At 35.4% G+C, this 27,091-nt stretch overlaps 1 protein-coding gene across 2 annotated transcripts in view; it reads right to left on the bottom strand.

Moving 5' to 3' along the window:
• LRBA (LPS responsive beige-like anchor protein) overlaps positions 1-27,091 on the bottom strand; it is a 777,508-nt gene that overhangs the window by 388,004 nt on the left and 362,413 nt on the right. For both annotated transcript variants that reach the window (XM_007469901.1, XM_007469902.1), the window contains one exon: positions 24,482-24,648. In XM_007469901.1, the coding sequence (XP_007469963.1) occupies positions 24,482-24,648 (167 nt within the window). The remainder of the gene's footprint in view (positions 1-24,481; positions 24,649-27,091) is intronic.

The following is a 27,091-nucleotide window of genomic DNA, read 5'->3' on the forward strand; positions in this document are numbered from 1 at the left end:
CATTTTGACCATTTATTATCTTTTGCTATTACAAATAGTGCTGTGATGACTAGCCCTGGTACAAACATCTTTTCAATTATTTTTGTCATTGATTATTTAAGATGTATTACTAAAACTGGATTCAGGGGATAAATGCATATATTATTTGGTAGATACTGCAAAACTGCCCTCCATAGGAATTATATAATTTTGCATTTTCTAATGTATGCCTTTTTAACACTCCATGAGCATTGCCACAAAAACTGTCATATGTCAAACTAAAAGTTTGCTGTCAAGATACACAAATATACTAGAAATAGTAAATATGCTGTTTCCATTTTTCACACCACTGCCAAGAGCAACACTTACCTATTTATTCCACTCAGTAAAAAATATCCAGGAATATTAATAAAAATTAGTTATCGTTCAGGATTCATTTTTTTGTCTAATAATTAGATTTTCACATGATTTCAAAATATCAAATTCTATTCAATAAAAATCTTGGTCACATGGAACCTCAAGGGTTTCCAAATAGCTATTCTCTGAAAGATCTATACTGGTATGTTGTTCAGGGAGTGATGCCAACTGTCACTCCTCAAACTTTTTTTGTATTCTCTTCTCATCCCAAACTGAGACTATCTTGTAGGATCTTTTCATAATGAGGAGAGGGGAGTGTGAGGATAAGATTGTCATTTTTTGTTTATGTTTGTCAAATTTCTCACTTCTCTGCCTACAAGGTATCTTTTTGCAATCCACACCACCAATCCTAATTGCAGCTGCCATTGCTGCTAAGATCCAGTGCCCCTCCAACTCGTGGGTTTTTGTTTTTGTTTTTAACTTTTGGTGCTGCTTTTATCTTCTGTCATGCTTCTCACCTTCCCATGTGAAAGGTCTAGACTTTTAATTACAAGCAGCCCTCAATAATTACTGTAAATATTTATTGAATGAATAAATAAATAAATGACGTTATATATATGGTACCATAAAAGTATTATGAACAGAAACAGTCTCTGCCCTTAAGAACTGCTAATCTGGTTGGGATAGGTTACATATACATTAAAAGCTCAAGGGACTTCTCTGGTGGCGCAGTGGTTAAGAATCCACCTGTCAATGCAGGGGACATGGGTTTGAGCCCTGGTCCGGGACGATCTCACTTGCCGCGGAGCAAATAAGCCTGTGCGTCACAACTACTGAGCCTGCGCTCTAGAGCCCACGAGCCACAACTACTGAGCCCGCACGCCACAACTACTGAAGCCTGCATGCCTAGAGCCCGTGCTATGCAACAAGAAAAGCCACCGCAATGAGAAACCTGTGCAATGAAGAGTAAGCCCTGCTCTCTGCAACTGGAGAAAGCCCACGTGCAGCAACAAAGATCCAAAGCAGCTATCAATCAATTTAAAAAATAATAATAATAAAAGCTCAAATGTGTAACATATAAGCCAAAGGAATGGTACTGACTACCAATGTTATAACAGCTCATAGAACTCAAATACCATGACCTAATGGAAGAATCCACTCACACCTGGCTTTTAAGCAAAAGTAGGACTCAGACAAGTACAGAGGAGAGCTGTACAGGTAGATGGAATGATGTGAGCAAATACACAAAATCAGGAAAGGCTGGGAAGCAATCCATGAGAAGACAGACTTCACTTATGAAGATGAGTTTTGTTCTCCTTTTATAAAGACAAATCACATTTTAAGTTTAAACTGTACTTTAAAAGAAAACATAATTTCTTCTTTATATTTAATAATTATGCTAAAATGCTTCAAGGTCATATGAGCACACATAGATATTTTTCTAGTAATAACAATCTCTATGGGTTTTAATTAACATGACTTGTTTCTGATATATAGAAGCATTTAACATTGTGTTTATATGTAAAGTTAAAGAAGAATATTTATTCTGAAGATTAATACCTCATATTATAGAAAAAATAATTAAGTTCCCAAGGAACATGGCTTAAAATTTTTAAAGATATATTAATAGTATACTTTCTCAGAACACCAAAATTAATATTTTAAAGGATGATTTTAAGCTTTTTTTAGGTATAACAGAGTAAAATGAAGTATTTCTATGTTTTATTATCCAAAAATACTAAATATTTAGATTTTAACTTATTAATAATGATCATAATAATAATTAACAATGTATGTTTACTATGTGCCAAACCTTATTCCAAGTGCTTTACATACACTTATCACAGAATTAATAATACAGAATGTAAGGGTTTGCTTTTTTAAAGTTATTCTCTTAATAATTTTATGGTGCTTAGTTCTTACGTGTAATGTTTTATGTGCTATTATTTTGCTTTTACTGCAAAAGAAAGATCTGGTTCCCAAAGATAAAGGAGATTTTTGGTAAATGGTGAAGGTAAAGAAATAAATGACCCACTTGGCTAGTGTGTAATTACACTGCCTGAGATTGTAACAATCTATCACATGAAGGAGGATGACACCAAACGAAGGGGTGAGTCAAAGGAGATAGCCTTTGACTAACTACAGAACCCCAACAATCGATACTCCACAGATAGCGTGCTCTCAAAAACAATTGAATTCTAAAAAAGTTTGAAAATAGATTCCCCCCTCCTTCTGATATGGATCAGAGACCTATCTTGACCTTATTCTGGAAGAGCAATACTTTCTGAAAAAGGTATATGAAACACATAAATCCTTTCTATCTCTGGGCTGTTCTTTCAAATGGATATTTAACACATTTCTATTATAACGACAGTCCTCCGAGGAAAAAACCTACTGAAATCCTTATTTCGTTATTACATAAACAATTAGCCGTTACCAAGTTATCATAACACTTAACACATGACAGGTACATATCCCAAAGACAGAAAAAATGAAATCTATCACAAAATTAAAATTTCCAAAAGAGATTTCAGTATACATACTGAACTAAATATTTAACAAATAGCAAGTGATTTGACTATGTAATAAGCAAGCAGAAAGAAACTTTTAAAATAAAAGGAAATTTTAAGTCCACAAAATATTTTACAAAATGATTTTACAGGATAATCACATTAGAATTATATTAATGTAATGTATCAATCTTTATTTTAAATCCTTAGACTGTATCTCAGAATAACTCCTATTACCTTAAAAAGTTTTAAAATTCATTAAAATGCTTCTAAAAGTATAGTTATTTCCCTTCATTTTCAAATTGCATAATACAGTATGTCTGGAGTTTTGGGATACTGCATATAAAGTATCTGTAACTAAAAAGGCAAGTATCTAAAACATACTTCAAAGCCTGTAAGAGATAATTAAGGGAAAAGCAAAATCTATTCTAAATTCTAATAAATTTTTCTTTTCACAGAGGCTTATGTTATTGCAAATAAAATCTATAAAATATCATAAATTACTATAATGTAAAAGATTATAAAATTAAACTTTATAGAAGTTTAGACTTGGTATTGATACTATAATATCACTATTGTAGACGATGAGAGTGAATACATGACAGTTACTACAAAATGCCATTTTACAAAATGTCAGTATGAGAAGGGATACTACATGAAAACACAGTATATCACCTTTGTTCTACAGGGCTGTAGCAATCTGATCCCTCCCGAAGTACAGAGTTGTCAGTATAAAAGAATCAACTAGGGAGCTTAAAAATTTCAGATAAATAGCAACCCTCAAACCAATTAAATCTCTCCCAAATTCTGAAATGTAGACATGGTTGAGAACTACTGCTATATCTGTTTGAAAACGTGAAAAAGTTTGAAAGAAACAGACAAAAAGAAGCAATGCAAGATATGGAAATGGGAATACTGCTTAATAACAAAGGTGATTATATTTACTCCAAAATCTCCAAAGGATGAAGGGAGATGGATTAGAGGAAAGCCCCAACAAAACTTTATAAATTAGTAATTTAATTAGATTAACAAATACTGTTAAAAATGCAAATACAACTTGAATCAATTCATTGAATTGCTTGTATGTGTACCTTGACATAATGTATTTGTTCTTTCCTTCGTTTAGTGTCAAATACTTAGCACATGCCACTTCAAGGACACAGCCATGTCCTTTAATAAGTCACACTCAGATAATGGAAATTTTGACTATCTAGAGGGAATTGGTCATTTTAGAAAATAAAGCAATCTAGGATGTAGATTTTGACTTTCTAGAGAAAACTTTGAAGGCACTGTATACTTATGAAGGCAAACGAGTCTAGGTAAGACCAGGGTACAATACGATAGCAAAAGCATGTCATATTGATGAAAGAAAGTATGCCAATGAGTATCATCTCCATTATTACCTACAAAAATTTGTTAGGACAGCAAAAATGATGTAAAAGTACAAGAACTATTTTGAGTATAATAAATGTCATCCTTGAATATGGAGTTTATTCCTGTGTTTCCCATTCAACTTGGGATAGTTCCACCCAACGCTCTCCTGTTAAAAAAATAAAAATGTAAGAAGAAACATCCATACATTCTAATGTCAATGTTCTTTCCTTCATTTAGTGTCAAATACTGAATATCTAGTATATACCAAGTACTGGTCCAAGGATTGAGAATACAAAAATGAAGACATTATGGTCTTCCATTCTCTAAATACCTTTTAGTATAGTGGGAAAAACAAAAAATGTGTACGATAATATATAGATATATAAATATGAAATGTGTACTAGTGCTTTTGGAGAAGGTCATCAAGAGGATGTGACTGCTGGTTGATGCACAAACTGGACGATGGCAACTGGAGGCTCTTTATTCCCTCCATGTCCTTGGAATGTTAACTTCTGCCCACTGTTCCCACACAGGAGCCACTTCAAGGACACAGCCTTGAGAGTGTAACATGTTACTGCAACTATCTGGCCTGTATAAATAACATTAAGGCCTCTGCATAAACTCTTAAGATTCTTGGGGTGTGTGCAGAGATATACTCATCTAGCAGCTGCCCAAGCCAAGCCTCATGTGTAAGTTCCCTTGCTTATTTAAACTGCCACCTACCAATATGGAGTGGTCTGCCTCTTCCTTGGTCTCTCCTTGCCCTCCATGTACAGGGCCAGTTTTGAATGTCACCTGGGAATTCTGGAAGTTGCAAACTAACAAGTGCTTTGATATATACATTTATCAAGTGCTATGATAACATACATTAGCAAGGAAACAATCTATCAGGTAATGCTTCTGAGAAAAAGAAGAGACAAAGGCTGGTAAAGTACATAGAGGCAGACACATTTCAGATGGATTTTGAAAGATAAATAGGAGCTCACTAAGCAAATAAGATGGGAAGAGCACTGAAGACACAAAGAAGAACATGAGGGAAAGAAAAGAAATATCTGCTTGAAATGCAAGTTGCCTGGTGTGGCTAAAGATACGTGGAAAGGATGAATGGCAAGGTAGATTTAAGGACTCGCACTAAGGGGCCTTGAATGTCATATCTTAAGTTTTTCCACAGAGAATGAGTTTACTAATAACACGCTGAAGCTGCAATACTATTAAGAGAGACTGCAGTCAAGGACATCACTTGGTAGGTTACCTGCAGACTTTTATAACCAAGAGTTTTTCAACAAGTCTAGGTTATAATCATAACCAATTATTAAAATGGGATACAGATAGAGCTGATATGAACAACAGAAAGCTGTTCTGATTTTAGAACAGACCCTGGAGTTTTCTCTTTCAACAAATGCCTAATTGTGACTTGACATTTTATCTAAAATGGATTATGATATAAATGAATGCATTGGTTAATACAAGTATAGCCTAAAACATAATAGTTTGTCACTAACTTTTCACTTTTTTTTCCACTTTAACACCATCTAATCACATGCAACCTAGAGTTCATGTTACAGGTCCACAGGATTTGCTCTCTTGACATACACCTAATTTAAAAAACCCCTTCTTGGGCTTCCCTGGTGGCGCAGTGGTTGAGAGTCCACCTGCCGATGCAGGGGACAAAGGTTCGTGCCCCAGTCTGGGAGGATCCCACATGCCGCGGAGTGGCTGGGCCCGTGAGCCATGGCTGCTGAGCCTGCACATCCGGAGCCTGTGCTCCGCAACGGGAGAGGACACAACAGTGAGAGGTCCGCATAGCGCAAAAAAATTAAAATAAAAAAATAAAAAATAGGGCTTCCTTGGTGGCGCAGTGGTTGAGAGTCCACCTGCTGATGCAGGGGACGCAGGTTCGTGCCCTGGTGCGGGAGGATCCCACATGCCACGGAGCCGCTGGGCCCGTAAGCCATGGCCGCTGGGCCTGTGCGTCCGGAGCCTGTGCTCTGCGACGGGAGAGGCCACATCAGTGAGAGGCCCGCGTACCACAAAAAAAATAAAAATAAAAAAATAAAAGACCCCTTCTTAAACTTTATCTCCATCAAGCTTTTCTGTAACATTTCATATGCAAGACAGGAATTAACATTGCCATTTAAGAGTTGAGAAAACTGAGGCTTAGCAAAAAAAAAGTCTTTTAAATAAAAGAGCTGATTTTCAAATCCAGAGCTATATGAGGCCAAATCCCATGATCATTCTTTTTTTTTAATTAATTAATTTACTTATTTACTTATTTATTTTTGGCTGCATCAGGTCTTCATTGCTGCACGCAGGCTTTCTCTAGTGGCAGCGAGTGGGGACTACTCTTCATCGCAGTCCGCGGGCTGCGGGCTTCTCATTGCAGTGGCTTCTCTTGTTGTGAAACATGGGCTCTATGTGCATGGGCTTCAGTAGTTGTGGCACGCAGGCTCAGTAGTTGTGGCGCATGGGCTTAGCTGCTCCGCAGCATGTGGGATCTTCCTGGACCAGGGCTTGAACCCGTGTCCCCTGCATTGGCAGGCAGATTCTTAATCACTGTGCCACCACGGAAGCCCCCATGTTCATTCTTCTAGGCCAAAATTACTTCATGAGATAATTTCTTGTAGTCATGAATAGATCACAACTTTAAGAAGCCTAACAACTTCGGGATGTTTGTCTTTTTAAACACAATTAAAACATGATATAAGGGCTTTTTGAAGGCATAACTCATACACAGTTTTATGAGTTTTGATAAATGCATAGTTGTATCAGGATCTCTAAGACTACCTTCAGATTCAGTGACTCACTATGGGGACTCACAGGACTCAGCATATAGTCATCCTTACGGCTATAATTTCTCATAGCAAAATGATGCAAGTCAAAATCAGCAAAGGGAAAAGGCACATGGAGTGAAGTCTGGAGGAAACCAGGCACAAGTTTCTAACAGTCCTCTCCCTGTGGAGTCACACAGGATGTATTTAATCCCTGCAGCAATGAGTTGGGAGACCACGTGTGAAATGTTTGTTTAGGGAAGCTCATTAGAGCCTCAGCTCCCAAGGTTTTTATTTGGTGCTGGTTGTTAAGGTATCCTCTACCTAGCATGTACCATAATACCAGACTCCCAGAATAAAAACTGATGTTAGCATAAACCACATTGTTTGTACAAACAGTCTAGGCAAACTGAGCTACTTTTATCATTTACAGAAAGTTTTATATTTGTATAAGGAACTATTTACCATTCAAGTTCCCATACGTCTTATAATCAGCTCTTTCTAAGGATATGAGTCTGCTATATTAACTTTTTTCTACACAGTTGTGTAACCACAAACACAATCAACAACAGTTCCATCACATACAAAAATATTCTTGTACCCCTTTGTAGTCAACCTCTATAAAGCCATGGATTTGACTTTTACCCCTAAGTTTGCCTATTCCAAAATGTCATACAAATGGAATCATAATGCAGAGCCTTTTGTGTCTCGCTTCTTCCAGTGCAATGCACTTAAGAGTCATCCACACTGCTGTGTGTCTCCGTAATTTGTTCTTTTTTATTGCTAAATAATATCCTCTATACAGATATAGCACAGATATTTTTATCTGCTACAAACATACAGAATAGTGGGGTTTTTTTTCTATGAACTGTATTTTCATTTCACTTGAGTAAATATCTAACAGTAGGACTTTAGAGTTACATGATAACTTTATAAGAAGCTGCTAAATAGTTTTCCAAAGTGGCAATGCCATTTGCATTCTATTCTAGTTTGTATTCCCATCAGCAATGTGTAAAAGTTCCATAATAGTTTGAAAGAGAGATATTCAGTGGTTTTCTCATAACTCCAGGCAAGCACTAAAGAAGAAATCTGATTGGTTGAGTGAGTAATCACATAACAAAAAGCATATACCAAAATGCTTTTCCACACAGCAAAATTCACTCATCTAACAAAATTCAGTTTAAATGTCATTGTTTCCCCTGTAAATTTAGAGTTGATTACTCCTTACTGTTGTCATATCACTTAGTTCATATTACTAGAGTTTGAATAGTATTTACTGTCTGATGTCATGGTTATTTACATGTATCTGTTCCCCTGTTTGTTCTGAATTCCTTGATAATATTATGACTTATTCAGCTCTGAATTTTTATCATGTCAGATGGTGCCACATACCAAACAATAAACAATTTTTGCTAAAATAAAGTAAATAAGGGGAGAACTTCCACTCTGGCTAAGACAGAGTAACTACAATTTACCCTACAAAATAAAACAATGGAAAACACCAAATACAATAAAAGAAACAACAGCTTTTAAGACACTAGACCTCAGAAAACTAAAGAGAGAGATCCCTTAGAGATGGAAAAAAACAAGGAGTCCTACAGTTTCCCAGGCTCACTGTTTTAAGATTTCTAGCTCAAAACACAGGGAGAGGGAAGCTAAGCAAAGTCCAGTCCAGTTCAGTTCTCTGAGTTGAAGAGACAGACCTAAGTGTCTGAGAGAAGGTGGCGAGAGTTCTTAGGACCAAGTACTGAAAAGGAGAGGGCTGAAAAGAGAAAGAACACCAGAGATGTGAAGGAGGTTGCCCTCAAGTATTCTGTAGAGCACTACTCACTGCAAGCATGTAAGGAAACTACCCAAGGCCAGAGAAAGAACGACAATGGGAGAGTTCAATATCCCTCTCTCAATAATTGATAGGACAACTCAACAGAAAATCAGTAAGGTTATATAAGACGTGAACAACACTATCAACCAACCTGACCTAACTGACATTTACAGAACACTATACCCAATGACAGCACAATGCACATTCTTTTCAAGTGTACTTGAAACATTCACCACAACAGACCATATTCTGGGGCATAAAACAAATTTCAAAAAATTAATATCAGTTACTTGCAAACTAAGTAACATCTTTCTAAATATCCCTGGTTCAAAGGAAAAGTCAAAAGAGAATCAGATTTTGAACAGAAACAAAATGAACATAGAACCCATCAAAATATGTGAGATGCTGCCAAAGCTGTACCTAGAGCTAAATTTATTTTACTAAAAGCTTATATTAGGAAAAAGTCTAAAAATCACTGACCTCAAGTAAAGCAATAGTAAATAAAACCCAAAGCAGAAGAAAGGAAATAATAAAAATCACAATGAAAATCAAAGAAATAGAAAAAACAGAAAGAAAAATTCATGAAGCAAAAATAGAGAGAAGGCACAAATTACCAAGATCAGAAATAAGACAGGCAACATCACCACATATTTTGCAAACACTAAAAGAATAATAAAGGAATATTATGAATAAGTTGATGCCACTAAATTGGACAACTTTGATAATAAATGAAAAGAACTCTAAAGTATTAAAAAAACTGACTTTGTAGTTTAAAAATTCACCGAACAAAATTCCAGGCCTACTTGGCTTGGCTAACAAATTCTATAAAACATTTAAGAAATAAATACTCATTTTACATAAACTATTCAGATTATGATGTGGAGGAATGACTTGCCACTCATTTTGAGGCTGGCATTATCCTGATACCAAAACTTGTCAAAGGTGTTAAAAGAAAACCATAGACTAATGTTAGTCATGAATGTAGATGTAAAACTTCTACACAAAATCACAAAATTTTACCAAATCAAATTCAATGATATATGAAAAGGATAATACTTCATGACCAAGATGAGTACATCATCAGAATACAAGATTGGTTTAACATCCAAAAATTATTGTTTTAACATTAAACACCAAATTAAACTAATAAGAGAAAACCATTCCTGATAAATACTCTCAGCAAACTAGAAATAGAAGCTAGCTTCTTCAATCTGATAAAAGGTATCCATGAAAAACCTACAGGAACATCATATTTAATGATAAAGGACTGAATGTCTCCCCCACTCCTCAGATCGGGATAAGGACAAAGATTTATGCTCTCATCACTTCTATTCAACATTATGCTAGATAATCTGGCAAGGGAAAAGAACAACCCCCTCCTCAAAAAAATCCAAATGATAGGGCTTCCCTGGTGGCTCAGTGGTTGAGAGTCCGCCTGCTGATGCAGGGGACATGGGTTCGTGCCCCAGTCCGGGAAGATCCCACATGCCGCGGAGTGTCTAGGCCCATGAGCCATGGCCACTGAGCCTGCGCGTCCGGAGCCTGTGCTCTGCAACAGAAGAGGCCACAACAGTGAGAGGCCCACATACTGCAAGGAGAGGCCACAACAGTGAGAGGCCCGCGTACAAAAAAAAAAAAAAAAAAAAAAAAAAATCCAAACTATAAAGAAATAAGTAGGGAATTCCCTGGCGGTCCAGTGGTTAGAACTCCAAGCTTTCACTGCTGAGGGCAAGGGTTCAATCCCTGGTAGGAGAAATAAGAGCCCACAAACCCTGCAGTGCGGCAAAAAAAAAAAGAAGTAAACTGTCTTTTTTTTGCTGACGATATAATTGCCTACATATAAAATCAGACAAACTACAAAAATCTACTAGAATAACTGAGTTAAATAAGGCTGCAGGATACAAGATCAATATCCAAAAAATCCTGTATTTCTATCTGCCAGCAATGAACACTCAGAAACTGAAGTAAAAATAATGTTTCCAATAGAAAATATGAAATACATAGGTATATATCTGAAAAGATGGGCAATATGTATATACTGATAGCTACATAACATTGCTGGAAGAAATTAAAGACTATATAAATGTAGAGACATTCCTTTTTCATGGGTTAGTAGACTCAATATAATTATGATGTAAATTCCCCCAAAATTCATCAACAAAATCAAATCCAATCCCAGCAGGACAGAAATTGACAAGCTGATTCTAAACTACATTTGGAAATTCCAAAGACCTACACTAACCAAAATAACTCAGAAAAAGAATAAAGCTGGAAGACTAATACAGCCTGACTTCAAGACTTGTAAAGCCACAGTAAACAAAGACCGTGTGGTCCTGGCAGAAGAATAGTCAGAGATGAAGAGAACAGAAGACAAAGTCCAGAAATAAACCGACATATAGATGGGTAACAGATTTTAGACAAAGGTGCAAAGGTTATTCAGTGGATAAAGAATTGTTTTTTTAATGAATAGTGCTGGAACAAATGGATATTCACATGCAAAATACGACCTATGAATACATTCAACAGCATGGATGAATCTCAAAATAATTATGCTGAGTGAAAGGAACCAGGAAAAAAAAGGAGCACAAAATGGGTAAATCTATTGACAAGTTATTCTAGAATATAAACTAGTCTATATTGATCAGTAGAAGCCTGGGGGTAGGGAAGGTAGAAGAGAAGGAATCACAAAAGGGCAGGAGGAAATTTTTTTTTTTTTTTTTTTTTTTTTTTGTGGTATGCGGGCCTCTCACTGTTGTGGCCCCTCCCGTTGCGGAGCACAGGCTCCGGACACGCAGGGCTCACAGGCCCAGCCGCTCCGCGGCACGTGGGATCCTCCCGGACCTGGGCACGAACCCGTGTCCCCTGCATCAGCAGGCGGACTCCCAACCACTGCGCCACCAGGGAAGCCCAGGAGGAAATCTTTTGATTGTGTTGATGATTTGAAGGAGACACATACATACATATACATATATACATATATATATATATATATATGTATACACACATATATACACACATAAAAACTGTACACTTTAGGGAATTCCCTGGCAGACCAGTGATTAAGCACCCACACCTTCACTGACAAGTGCGCGGTTTCAATCCCTGGTTGGGGAACTAGGATTCAGTAAGCCATGTGGTGTGGCCAAAAAAAAAAAAGAAGAAAAATAACTAATAACCAAGTGCTTTGCCAACATTATATATCTAGTAAGAAAAGAGATGCAAACTAAATCACTAGTTATACAATATTAGTATATCATCTCAAAGAAAGAATTAAAAGAATAGGTGGTGCAATTGGCTAAATAAGGGCCCCCAAAGATGTCGACATACTAATCCCCAGAATTGTGAATACATGGCAAAGGGATTTTATAGGTGTGATTAAATTAAAGGTGTAGAGATGAGGAAATTATCCTGGATTATCTGGGTAAACTAATGTAATCACAAGTTCCTTATAAGAGAGAGGCAGGAGGGTTAAAGTGAGGGAAGGCAAATGATGATAAAAACAAAGAAAAAGAAGGAGACAACAGAAGCAGAGTTGAAAATTTGAAGATGCTGTGCTGGGGAGTTTGAAGCTGGAAGAAGGGGCCATGAATCAAGGAATGCAGGCATTAGAAGTTCAAAAAACTCAAGAAAATGTATTGCCTCCAGAGCCTCCAGAAGAAACACAGCGCTGCTAACCAAGTTTAGGCTTCTGAACCTACAAAACAACTGTTATTCAAGCCACTATATTTGTGGTAATTTTTACAGTAGCAAGGAGAGACTAATACAGGCTCCACAGTCAATGTGGTTCTTCGTTCCCAACAGTAAGTGCTCAGTCTAATTAGGCATATAGTAAAAGTTCCTGATATTGATGGAAACGATGGATTCTTTGGGAATGGGAGAACATATGAAACACAACTCACTGGATATTTATTCCTGTGGACCCTAGATATCTATGGGTAAAGTCCAAAATTCAGTCTGTGTCCAATCTTAGAGCCTCCTTTGAAAACCCTGAAAGAATACTCACATAAACTATTCCCTAGGCTGACTTTAAAACAATATAAATTCTTTGGTGGGTTTGGAGGGAGAGAGAGGTATCAAAAGACCTCAAGTGAATCTTGCGTTTCAGAATGATTTAGTGTTACCAAATCATACTAAACACAGGCTGGGACCAGACAAGCTACACAGTGTGCATAGAGCAATCCGCTGTTTTTTTTTGTTTGGTTTGGTTCTTAATTAGGCATGTGGCCTAGGTCTCATGAAAAAGAGAGAATGATAAAACAAATTCCAAACCACAAACTTGATTTTCCAGTTCCTTTCTGTTTTTATCATATGTTAAACTTTGAAACCTATACTTCCTTTTTTCAATCACTAAAAAGCCACTTTTTAAACTGCCTAAAATATTCCAGGTAATATTCCCAGCACATTTTAATGAACAAAAATAAATATAATAATTTCCCTAATGGCATTTATAGGTTAAGAGTCTGGAGCGATTTCAAAAGCAATTACTATCTACTGTCACAAGGGCTGTAACATGGGAAGTAGAGGTTGTTAGAGGAGACACGGCAGGGCACCTAAACTAGAGAAGGAAACAGAATATATATGCAAGAGGCTTAGAGACAAGACGGACAAACACTGAGAAGAAAATAAAGCAGAAAGTGAAAGCATTCTAAACAGAAAATGCTATAAGACTGCTTTAGCATGATGCCAGCAGAGCCAGAAAATCCCAGGACATACTCACAATGAAGTAACAATCTCTTAAATTCTATGCTCTATGAGGACAGAACCCATGTCTGTCTTTTCTATTGTTATAGCCTCAGTAATTAGCACAATGCCTGACACATAACAGGTGTTTAACAAATATTAGTTCCAAATTAACCAATTTTGAAAACTTAATCAGAAAAACATCAATAAAAGGAAGGATGGAAGGAAGAAATAAGGCGGAAGAAAGAAAAAGACACTTGGAATGACTGACGAATGAGTAACTAAATGATTTCATGAAAGTCATTCAGTCACGCTCAAAATGGTGAAGATTTTGAGTCTTGGTTTTGTCAGAGATCACTTGTACAATCTCCAGCAAATTATTTAACCTCTCAACAACTGTTTCCTCACCTATAAAATGTGGTAAGGCATAGATTAGGTGCATCCTACCATACCTTACAGTGTTAAATACGACTATACCAGGTGTTTTCAAGGAAAGTGCATACTACGTTAACCTAGGTGTTGTTTCTAAGACACAGAAAGCATCTGGTAAGAATTTACTGAACTCTGAAAGTAAAGTAAAAAAATTTCTAATTCTGAATATGCAACCAAAAAATTTTATTTTTAACATCAAGCTTTAATTCTCAATTAACCACAGCTAGAGGGAAACAATGTAAGGGAAATCCAAGAGAGAATCTCTCAGTATTTTCTCAGAAGTATATTCTTCCCAGCAAAAGTTACAAACCTATGGAAAAGCAGCAAGAAGAATATCAAAAAAAATTACATACCTTTACCTAAAGCACCTTGTTTACTTATCTTGCTATATTTGCTTTAACATGCTTCCACTCAGTCTCTCTCCCCCATATTTATTTATTTTTTGCTGGACCACTTGACAATTAGTTATAGAGAGCATGACGTTTCAACCCTTAACCAAACGTATCTCCTAAGAACAACGATATTTTCTTATAAAACAATACAATTATTATTTAGAAATAGTATTAATTATTCAGAAATTAACTATTAATACAATGTTACATACAATATTGAATCTATATTCAAATTATTCCAATAATATTTATAGCTGCTTATGTGGTGGTGTTTTGATCCAGGTCCAATCAAGCATCACTTTCATATGTAAGTAATATTTGAACACTGGTATGTATCATTTACTAAAAATTCAATATATTTAAAAAAAATAACCCAATATAAGATGATGAGAGATACAGGGGGGCAGGGCAGAAAGCTAGAAAGAGTCCTAGATTATAAATTAGGAGGTCAGGTTCCACTTTGATTTTATTCTAACAAGCTTCCATTGGACCAATATTCCCTTTGCAGGCTGCGGAGTGATTTTCACATCATGAGATAATTGTAGAGCAATGAGTAAGAAACCCATGATCTCTTGATGTCAACTAGGATGGAACCCTTCTTATCTATATTATATACCGGGTTCTATTTAAGAACAATATTTATAAGGCTTTTTATTGGTGGTTTGATTTTCGCATGAAAAAAAGTTTGGACACAAACAAGCTAAATAAGTAAAACTAAAAAAATAAGTAAGTAAAAGGTAGGTAGAATGAGTAGAAAAAGAAAAGAAAAATTAAATTCCCCAAAAATAAGAGTGGCACTCACACGTGTACTTCGTGAAACAAAACATCAAACATGGATAAACCTTTCAATGTTGACTGAAGTAGCAAACTATAGGGTGTAAAAACAGAAGCTTTATTATTTGAAAAGTCATGAACGTGGCTAAGCCTTCATTTACTCCAAGGCAAACTAGAAATAATAGTATCCACTTTACAGGGTTATTGTGAAGATCCAATGAAAGTTTTGTAAGGAATTAGCCAGTGCCAGGCAGACTGTAAGCACTCAAAAACCTACCACCAATTACTAACATTAAGAAGTTACATAATGGTTTTAAGTATAGACTCTGAGTCAGACTACCTGGGTTCAAATGCTAACTCAAAAGAGACGGCCCAAATCAATAATCAGAAATGAAAACAGAGAAGTTACAATTGACACCACAGAAACACAAAGGATCATAAGAGACTACTAAGAGAAACTACATGACAATAAAATGGACAACCTAGAAGAAATGGACAAATTCTTAGAAAGGTACAATCTCCTAAGACTGAACCAGGAAAAAATAGAATATATGAACAGACCAATTACCAGTACTGAAACTGAATCAGTTATTTAAAAACTCCCACCAAGGGGCTTCCCTGGTGGCACAGTGGTTGAGAGTCCGCCTGCCGATGTAGGGGACATGGGTTCGTGCCCCGGTCCGGGAAGATCCCACATGCCGCGGAGTGGCTAGGCCCATGAGCCAGGGCCGCTGGGCCTGCACGTCCGGAGCCTCTGCTCTGCAACAGGAGAGGCCACAACAGTGAGAGGCCCGCGGACCATTAAAAAAAAAAAAAAAAAAAAAAAAACCTCCCACCAAGCAAAAGTGCAGGACCAGCTGTCTTCACAGGTGAATTCTACCAAACATTTAGAGAAGAGTTAACATCTATCCTTCTGAAACTATTCCCAAAAATTGCAGAGGGAGGAACACCTCCAAACTCATTCTATGAGGCCACCATCACGCTAATATAAAAACCAAAGATACCACACACACAAAAATAATTACAGGCCAATATCACTGATGAACATGGATGCAAAAATCCTCAATAAAATACTAGCAAACTGACTCCAACAATATATTAAAAGGATCATATACCATGATCAAGTGGGATTTACTCCAGGGATGCAAGAATCTTTCAATATCCACAAGTGAATCAGTGTGATACACCATATTAAAACACTGAAAAATAAAAACCATATGGTCATCTCAATAGATGCATAAAAAGCTTTTGATACAATTCAGCATCCATTTATGATAAAAACTCTTCAGAGAGTGAGCATACATGGAACACACCTCAACATAATAAAGGCTATATATGACAAAACCAACAGCAAACATCACACTCAATGGTAAAAAGCTGAAAGCATTCCCTCTAAGATCAAGAACAAGACACTCTCACCACTTGTATTCAACATAGTTTAGGATGTCCTAGCCACAGCAATCAGACAAGAAAAAGAAATAAAAGGAATACAGATTAGAATAGAAGAAGTAAACGTGCACTGTTTGCAGATAACATGATGCTATACATAGAAAATCCCAAAGACGCTACCAGAAAACTACTAGAGTTCATCAATGAATTTGGCAAAGTTGCTGTATACAGAATTAATAACCAGAAATCTGTTGCATTTATATATACTAGCAATTCAATATCAGAAAGAGAAAAAACTTTTTAACATTTTTATTCGAGTATAATTGTTTTACAATGGTGTGTTAGTTTCTGCTGTATAACAAAGTGAGTCAGCTATAGGTATACATATATCCCCATATCCCCTTTCTCTTCCGTCTCCCTCCCACCCTCCTTATCCCACCCCTCTAGCTGGTCACAAAACACCGAGCTGATCTCCCTGTGTGCTACGTGGCTGCTTCTCACTAGCTATCTATTTTACATTTAATCAACTCACTTTAATAGTAATATTTGCCATCTTTGCAATAATTTGTGTTAACATCTCCCTCCTCCTTTAAGCCTCAGGCCCTAATGCAAACCAACTATTGTTGCTTTCTTCTCACAGGTAATCTGTCTGAAATAAATAAAATGCATATGAAATAAGATTTTGTAAGTTTAACTTGTTCATTGTCACATAACCAGTTAGTGAAAGAGTCAGGAATAGAAATACAGATGTCACACAAGGGTTCTTTCCACAAAATCACACTGATCTTTTACCAAAGAAAGACTAAACATGGATGAAAAAAAAAAAAAGGCTTCTATTTCCTTATTTATGGCTATATACAGTGAGAAATTATCAACATTGCTTTTAAGCTATTTATAATTTTCTGTTCACTTTCCCATTGCCTCTCTTAGACAGAAAGTTCTATGAGGGCAAGAAACATATCTGTTTTACTCATATTGGTTTTTGGAGTGCCTTACTGTGCCCAGTAAATGATGCACAGCTGGTGTTAAACAAATATGAATAGAAAAAGTGCTCCAATAGGCAGGAGAAACAAAACTTGAAACAGCCAAGTATCAGCTACAAGAATAGCCTACAGTAGTCTTAAGTGGAAGGCAGCCCTGACAACAAATTGCAAGTTTGGCTAAACTACTGCTGTGGTTTTCAAGTGATTTTTGTACTGGGGTACTTGTTAAAAACACAGATTGTATGGTTCCTCTCCAGATCTATATGAAACCACTAAATTTTCTCAAATTCCTTAAATAATTTCATCTGCTTCCAACCCTTTAAGATACTTCTGAAAATTTTTGATTATACCAAAAATTATACCAGGGACTATTAAAGTTCAAGGACTCCCCACCCAAGTTACAACTTAAAATTACCTATTGAGCTTCAAATTTTTCTAATCGAAATATCCAAAGTAAATTGTTACAGAAAAGTGTTCTTTACAAATAGAAACCAAAATTTCGAAGTCTGTAACTATTATCTACAGTACATCTCTTTTCAGATATATTCTATTTCTACTACATTTTTCTTAATTTCTGAATTAATATCCTTCATAAAATACCACCAGTTGTGATAAAAATATTTTTGAATTTTACTGTTTAAATTTCTTGCTGCTTTGGTTGAAAGAAATTTATCTGATTTAATACCTAGCATAATGATAATTTTAAGATAAGTTATGAATGAAGACAAGTAGTCTATCTGATTAAAAAGAAATTTATTTAGGATACACTACAGGCTCATCACTAAGCTAGGAACTATGGCAATAGCATAAGGTAAACATCTTATAATCTACACACAAAACAAACAACACATTATACTGTCAAGTACCAAATTCTGCAGCATATATTGTGCATAACTGTCAGAGAACTCAGGAGGAAAGACTATCAAGAAACACAGGAAGAGACTTCACTGAATAATGAAACTGAAAGGGGATTGCAAAAATGTACACAAACTTTTTGGCGTCTTTAGTGAACATACTTGCAATAATTTGTATTTCTTTTTCAATGTGTTTTTTTTATGGTTGCAATTTATTAACTTTGAATTGTTGGTACTTAATACCATAACTTATTTTATTGTTTATTTCTTTAAAATTACTTTGTACCAAAAATATTTTACCCAAAATTATTATAAGAACATATTTATTTTGAATATTGTAAAACATGTTAATTGCCTATAAAATTATGTATTTTTTGCCTTACATTATTAGAAAATATAGCTATTCAGTTCTCATATACTCAGCATCACTGATTTACAAAACATAACAGACATACATTTCTAATAAGTCATTCAGTGTACTGTTAGATTTGACTAATAATAAAAGTTGTATCATAAGCATGTATAACTATATAACACAACTACACCGTGGCCATAAAATATGAGGGAAAAAGAACTGCTCCTCAGTACTGACACAATACCAGAAATTTCTTTGCAGCAACATGGATGCAACTAAAGATTATCATACTGAGTGAAGTAAAGTCAGACAGAGAAAGGCAAATACCACATAATATCACTTATATGTGGAATCTAAAATTTGGCATAAATGAACTTATATACGAAACAGAAACAGACTCACAGACATAGCGAACAGACTTGTGGTTGCCAAGGGGAAGAGGGAGTTGGGGTGGGGGGAGATGGACCGGGAGTTTGGGGTTAGCAGATGCAAACTATTATATATAGGATGGATAAACAACAAGGTCCTACTGTATAGCACAAGGAACTATATTCAGTATACTGTGATAAACCATAATGGAAAAGAATATAAAAAAGAATGTATATATATGGATAACTGAGTCACTTTTCTGTACAGCAGAAATTAACACAACATTGTAATCAATTATACTTCAGTAAGAAAATAAATTTAAAAAAATATCAACTTATCACAAAACTAAGAACATGAACAAGTCTCATTATTTTCTGGGCATGGGTATTTAATATGCTTAGTGTTTGAAACTATTCTTTTCATATAAACACTTTCAAATACACGTGTTTTCTTTAACTGACATCTCCATAGATTCTTCCATTTGTTTTGTAAGCTATTGATTTTTTTCTTTCCTTTCTAAGAAAGGGAACAAGGAGGGGGTAAATGGGAAAAATGTTCTGTTTATTAAGCCATCTTACAATGTTTTTGTCAGGATTGGTTATAAAGAATTTCTAGCATCATCAAAGCTCCAGAGAGAGCAATGAGTGGTGCTTGTACTGATGTCAAGTACTAGCTCCCAGGGGTGGGCAGGAATAAAAACAAAAGCATTTGAAAGAATAAGATTGGGTATATTATACCTATAACTAGAGATCTGCTTGATTACCCACTTACTATAATGAAATCAAATGCCTAAAATGAACTCTTATAAGGAAAGCGTGTTAGCACTTTAATTTCTCTAGAAATTCACTGGTATTACCTAATTAATAAAAAACTGGAGATGAAGAATGTTTTCAAAAGACATAATACACTTCCGTTGAAATGGGAAACACATCCAAAAAGATGAGTTCAATATTAAATTTCACCAGTGAAAATTTTTTTTTAATCAGAAATTATTTTCAAAAAAATCAAGGTTTTTGTTTTTGGTTGTTGTGTTTTAAAAAGAGTAACTGATATAAAACCATCACTGCCCTAGTCTTAGTTTTTTATAGGTCAAGTACATTAGCTACTGCTTTCTTCAAACACTGGTATATAAAAAGAAAATAGGATATTTCCTACAAAGATTAAAAATTCTTTAGGCCTTTCCTTTCCTCGGACTCTGGATTTTAAAATGACATACTACAAGATAAAACAGTAATGTTAATATTGATAGTTTGCCCATTACAGGTCAGCTAACTGTCCACTGGAACAGTTACAAAGCTGTTAGTTTCGATTTCACAAGGCCAATCAATACAGAGGCATACTGTTTCAATTTTGCCTGCATTGATTTTTTTTTTATAACACTCCAACCTTACAGCATTCATCTTTCTGAAAGAAGGAAGATTTGATTTACTGAAGAAAAATTGGAGAGAGCATCACAAAGATTTTACCAGCAAGCTTGTGACACAGAAAAAAGATGAATGTCTTTCAGGAAGAGACGCCTCTAGCTTGAGGGCATCCATTAGAACACATTCAAGCAATCTGAAATGGAGTTTCTTAAAGCAGCAGAAATCTAAATCTAAATACAGTCTCCTAAACTAATCAAAAGCATTCAAGAATCTTGATAAGAGATTCTCTTAAAAACTCCTAAACCTTATTACTTCTAAGATAATTTATGTTTCTAGCTCTATCCATGCATTTTTCAGAGAAGAAGAGAACCACCTTCTTTCCCAGACTAATACCAAGAGCGAATTTCCATGGTACATTAGTCAGCCTATTAGAATGCAATGAAGGACGATATGAGAAAAGGGTAGTATGTCCTCTGAGACTTCCATCCAGTGTTCTCCATCATCTCTCCTCATCCTTCTTACATTCAGCCACTTTACCAGGTGTCATCTACATGAAAGATGATTTGTCTCCTGACCCAAATAAACACAATGCCTGCTCCATGCACCGGAAAAAAATTACTTCTGCCACTATGTTCATTTGTGGCCTCTTTCTTGCTTATTCCACTATTCTTATCAAGCTCTCTCTGTTTTCACCTGAGTCTCACTCCAGGTGACAGTAATGTATGGATGAACAGGTACTTGTCTGTCCCATTATTTCCTGAAATCTCTAAGCATTTGAAAAAATGCAATGACAGTAAAGGGCACACAGTTATAAGAGCTCTAAGGGAGGAATACTTTCTTTACCTGCCAATGCAATAGTCTAGGCATCAAAGAAAGGAGAGAGAGAGAGAAAGAGAGAGCTCCTCTCTCTTTCTCTTGTAGCAAAAGCTGGTATAAGCGGGATATTAAGACACAAATTGCATTCAGGCAGGTCACTAGGTGTCAAAAGATATTAGATGCCTGCTGTGAGGAAACAACAACTCCCATCTGCTTCTGAGAAAATAATATTTTCATTTTCAGTTTTTATTGAATGGAAACTTTTGGGAATATGTCTTTATAAAGGGTATTAAGTCTAGCAAGTATAACATGTTCAAAATGGCTATAATCATCATTGTGTTATCCATAAAGCAGCAGATTTCATTTGGTCTCTTTAGATGGGATAAATTGGATTCTTTTTTTCCCAGCTTGCAGTTTTGTTGCAGGACCAGATGTTTCTCAAATGCCACATGCTGAGGCTCCTATACAGAATGTAGCACCTGACCTTCTCTATAATTGACTAAAAATATTGATGTAATGGCATGGGTCTGATTGTGATTTATTAAAACCACTGCCGATCCCAGGCCAGCTGCCAGGATTGCAGCCGGCTGATCGTGTGGCATTAGAAAAGCCATCAATAGTGAAACAAAACAAATGACATTAATGGGAAAGTATTAGGCCTACATAGCCATGGCTACAAGGAAATTATGTGGATTCCAAAGGAGGGCCAAAATAAAAAATGCCACAAATGAAATTTCTATATATTCTAATATGATTGAATTTATAAGACAAAATGCTACTATAATTCTTAAGATAAAACACAAAGGAATTATACTTAAAATAATTTAATCCTCTTTACTAGAATTTTGCTCATTGTGCATATTTCTTTTAACAGGCTTAGGATAGTTAAATGCATTATAGCTACAGTATGACTCTGATTTCTCTCTAATGCCATTTATGTTTTCTAGAATTATGCTAAGTGAAGAACAAAGTACACTGTGTTAGTCTCATTTATTATAACCATGTCTATAATTTACAAGCTGATTATGCAAGCCTCATACAAGGGAAATCAGAATAGTTAACCACTCTCAAAGAATGGTAAGTCAGCATACGTTTTATCAACTACATTTTCTTACACAGCTTCCGAAAAAAGGGCACCAAGGTCTAGAAATCCACTCTAATTGGAATTAATACTGAAAAGCTCTATTTTAAGATAATTGTATTAAAGGCATTAGGGAGCAACCAGGTATTCCAAATAAGTAACAGTTGAATGTGACACTGAACTAAATACAACGACAAAAATATCAGCATGGAGGCAATGTGCTTTGCTAAGCATTGTTTTAATAAAATCTAAGTAAGTTATGAGATTTATAAAGAGGAAAATATCAATTCACTAATATTAATTTTCCTTCCAATGACGCATCCTTTGTTGTTGCTCTTAATTAAAAATGTACATATTTAAAAGCAAACAGTTTGACAGCTGTTTTTACTCTGGAGCAAAAAAGTAAAAAATGTTCTGTAAATTTGGGGAAATATTAAATTTTCAGAATTCAATTTTTTCTGGCTTTATAGAATAATAGAGTCAAACCCTTGAACAACTCTATTACAGAAACACTAATTATTTCTAGACAAATACATTTCACAGTCCATTTAGTTCTCCAAGATACTTTATTACACCAAAATCACTTCAGAAAAACACTTGCGTGTTGACAGCACAGGTATACTGAGCTATACAATGGTATAGCTATCACGAGAAAGAATTTTGATCTTATAAAAATGACCCCTTTGGCATAAGTTGCCTAAAGGTTTTCATTTTAAAATTGTAAAACTCCTTTTAGATCAAAAACAAAAATTTTAAGCCTAAAAAAAAAAATGTAACAAACACATATTTAGTTCCCAGTATGTGCCAAGCACTGTACATCAAAGTAATCTTCTAATTTATTCAGTACCAGGTGTCAAAATGACTATACCAAATCTGTTACATTAAAGTATCTGGAAACTCTAAAATCCTCAATACAACTCCCCTTCCCCAGTCCCCTCCAAACACACACCCATGGGCTTTTACATGTTGCAATATAAGGCACTAGAGAGCCCTGACCCAGTAATTCATGTCATTCCCATGACCATTCTTGCAGCTGAGATCAGCTGGAACAGTAATTAAAACAAACAAACAAACATGGTTTCTGCTTTTACCCAGTCCTTTTGCCTTCAAGACCTTGACCTGCATTCCTTCCTCTGAACACCAAAAATGATATGCCCAGAAACGTAATTCATTTTATTTAAGTATTCTTCACAATAAGCATGATGAGTTATATCTACTCTATATTAGAGAATACTTGTACTCAAAACAAAAACATCCCATATCAGATAGGTTTCAACTCAACTAGTTTAAAGTTCAGCTTAAAAAAAAACTAAAATCTTTTTCTGTTTACTGGAAAATCTCTAAAACTAGACTTTGATGTCTGCTAGACACATGAATTGCTTAAAACACAAGCAGAAACCAGTTACGCCTATATATAATATACAAGTAATTTGCTGTTTTCTTTTGTGGTTGTTGTCTTCCAGAAAAAGTTATGCAGAAATGCGGAATTAAAAAATATCTTTCTAATGGGAAAATAAAGAACTTTTTCATTAACGTTACTTAAATGAGTCAAAACATGTTCCTAAGACTTGTGGAATAAAATATTCCAAAAAGACTAAATTTTATGATTTATCTAAGTTCCTTAGTCCTAGAAAGTAAATATTTTGTTTCTAAAATTAGAATAAAAAATTGCACGTTCAGCTTGGTAATCTTAGAAGCAGGTAGATATAGTAAATAAAGTTTTAAAGATGGCATTTTTTCATCATAGCCCTGTAATTTGCAACAAAATTCAAGAAAACAACACATATTATTGTTTTCAAATTTATGTGATAAAAACTCAAAAGTGTAAAATAGGGAATAGTTTCTTTAAATAAAGTATTATACTTGTATAAATTCAAATATAAGTGCAACTAGTAAAAGCAGTTTACACTACTTCCCTTAACAGTTCACTTCAAGATAAATAAATATATGAGCAACTATTCTTTCTGAAGTAGTTGAAGGGAACTGAAATTTCCACAAGGATCCATAACTATACCCACACTGATTTTCTCCTTCCCCTTTGCTTTAAATTCATTGTAGAAGATAAAATACAAAATTAAATTACTTTGTTCTTCATCTGGCCTTGATCATATCCAAAGCCATTTATCTAAACCAAGGACTTCTATAGAAAATCAGTGGCCAAATCCTAAAGGTATAACTTTACCTCACTGCAGAATTTCCCCAGGCTCCATGCTTGTCTGTGAGAATGTTGATAATTTTCTGGATTAGCTGAGTTGCTGTAACATGGTCTCGATATTTGGCTGCTCTTATCAAATGATCACACATCTTCTCATCTTCTCGTCTGTCTGCTGAATACTGGGCACACAGTGACTTGGATAGGAAAAAGAAATATCTATTAATACTATAAAAATATGGAAACAAACCCTTTATATGCATTATGAAATAATCTCTAATATGAACTAAACCAACCAAAAATTTAAAGTGACTTTTATATCACTCTTTAACTGAATTGACAGAGTTGGTGATCTACTCTCAGTACAAAATCCCCCAAGAATTTATTTCTCTGAAGTCACTCATAAGATACACTCAGAAGTGGTTAATATTTAAGCAGAGACCTGAATAAAGAGAAGAAGCCAGTCATGTGAAGATGCAGGGTCCACATTACAAGCAGCATGAAGGGCGGTTGCAAAGCACTCAAGCGAAGTGAATAAAGGGAAGAGTGGTATGAAATGAGTTTGGAGAGGCAGGCAGGGGCTGCATCATTTAGTACAGTGTAGTTATGGTAAAGAGTTTAGATTTTATTCTAATGCAATGGAATACCAGTAGAAGTTTAATTACGGGAGTGATGTGATTGATTTACATATTAAAATGATCACTATAAGCTCCATTTAGAGAATGGATTGTAGTGGGACAAGAGGGTTAAGGAGGGAGGCTACTAAAAGGCTACTGCAGAAGTCCAGAAAAGAGACATTGGTGGCCTGCAATAGTAAACTGAACTGGTTCTCAACACCTTTAGAAAATGACAAAAACAGTTTGGTCTTTTAAACCCCAGCTATGTAAAATGGACCACCAGCACTAGAGTCACCTAGGAACTTATTAAAAATGCAGAATTATAGGTCCCACTCCATACCTACTAAATCAAAACCTGGATTTTAATGAGATCCCCAGGTGATTTATACATTAAAGCTTGAAAAGTACTTTCTTAGATATCAATTTTGCCAAAAAATTTTAGGATTCTTTAGCAATACTCAGATACAATACAATCACTAGTTTCCAAATTGCTTACTTCTTTTCTTTTGGAATTCAGACACTTGTGTTGTCATGTTTATGGTGCTATACTACCTAATTAATTGTTTAAATTTTTAAAAACAATTAATGTAAACTTAATTCTGGTCACAGAGTCTATTGGGCTCCTTTCCCTTAAGCTCCAAATGAAAGCTCACATATACATCCACATGTATACACAACCTATGATGAATAATAAAAATTTGACGTTGGAGCCCTTTCCTACGATATACCAGTTTAAATAAATTGTTGCCATACACTCTCCCCAGCATTGTCCCAGCAATAAGAGAGGGCCTTAACTGTCCTAAACCAATGAGGGTAATAATCACACCCACACTGACAAACTGTCTAAGGGAACAGCACTTGATCTAATTGGTGCAATTAAGAGGAAAGGTCAGAAGTTTTGCTGGGTAATTCCTTCCTTCCTCTTACAGTGTAAAAGAGGAAGTACATAATGCCAGAAGTATTGAAAGTTCTTTCTGTAGGAGAGAAGCAAGCCTGAGGATGAAGCCAAAACCCAAAGGGAGCAGAGCTATGAGAATTACAGAAATAAAGAGTAAGAGTAAGAGTTTATTCCAAATGGAATCATGAACTTCTGGATCAAAGACCAGCCTACCTTTATACTTTCTGTGAGACCTTTTTTTTTTTCCTAAGACTTTTTACTAGAACCTGTAAGCTCCTGTTCAGTCATTGAAAGCCAGTGTGAAGTGGGTTTTCTGCTCCTAACACCATAAGCAACCCAACTGATATGGTGTTTATGTACAGGCATAAGGAATCAAATATCTCTTACTCTGTGCAAAACACAGGCTATAGGGATAAAAAGTTGACTTAGCTTGATAGCCTTTGCCCTGGAGAACCCTCACTCCTTACAGATTGTGAGGAGGGAAGTGGGAATAAAAGTACAGTAGTCCCTTGCTATGGGGTGGGGGGAATAGGATCCAGGACCCCTACGGATACCAAAATTTGCAGATGCTTAAGTCCCTTTCACACATATCATATAATATATATTATATTCAATATATATGATTATATAGTATATATGCATATGAATAAACATAAGTTTGGGAAGCAAATCAAAAACCAGACTAAAGCATCATCCTTGGTAGTATCTCTTGTCAGTCTTGGGCAACTAACTCACTTTACCTCGCTATGTCTAACTGTTTTCATCTGCACAAGGAGAGGATTATATTAGCTCTAGGAATTGTACAATTGGAAGATTCTGGCCAACCTCTAAGAGGTTAGTTTTTGTACACTGGTAAAGGCAAAGTACTTCTTTTACCTAAACACTGATACGAAGAAAATAAATCATGTTAGAAATTAGATTTATAAGAAATTAAAGGCAAATGCTGGATAGTACATTAAAAAGACTGAGCCAAACCACAGGACAATTCAGTTTGTCAAAAATATGATTTGAGCAAATGAAAGAAAATATGATTAATAAATACTTGAAGGGGAGTAGTTTAAGTGAAGATAAATAGGGAATGATTCCATTGTAACAAAAATGTCAACTGCTATGTGATATTTTCAG

The sequence above is a fragment of the Lipotes vexillifer genome, unplaced genomic scaffold (genome assembly GCF_000442215.2).
Source record: "Lipotes vexillifer unplaced genomic scaffold, Lipotes_vexillifer_v1.1 scaffold755, whole genome shotgun sequence".
Taxonomy (NCBI): Eukaryota; Metazoa; Chordata; class Mammalia; order Artiodactyla; family Lipotidae; genus Lipotes; species Lipotes vexillifer.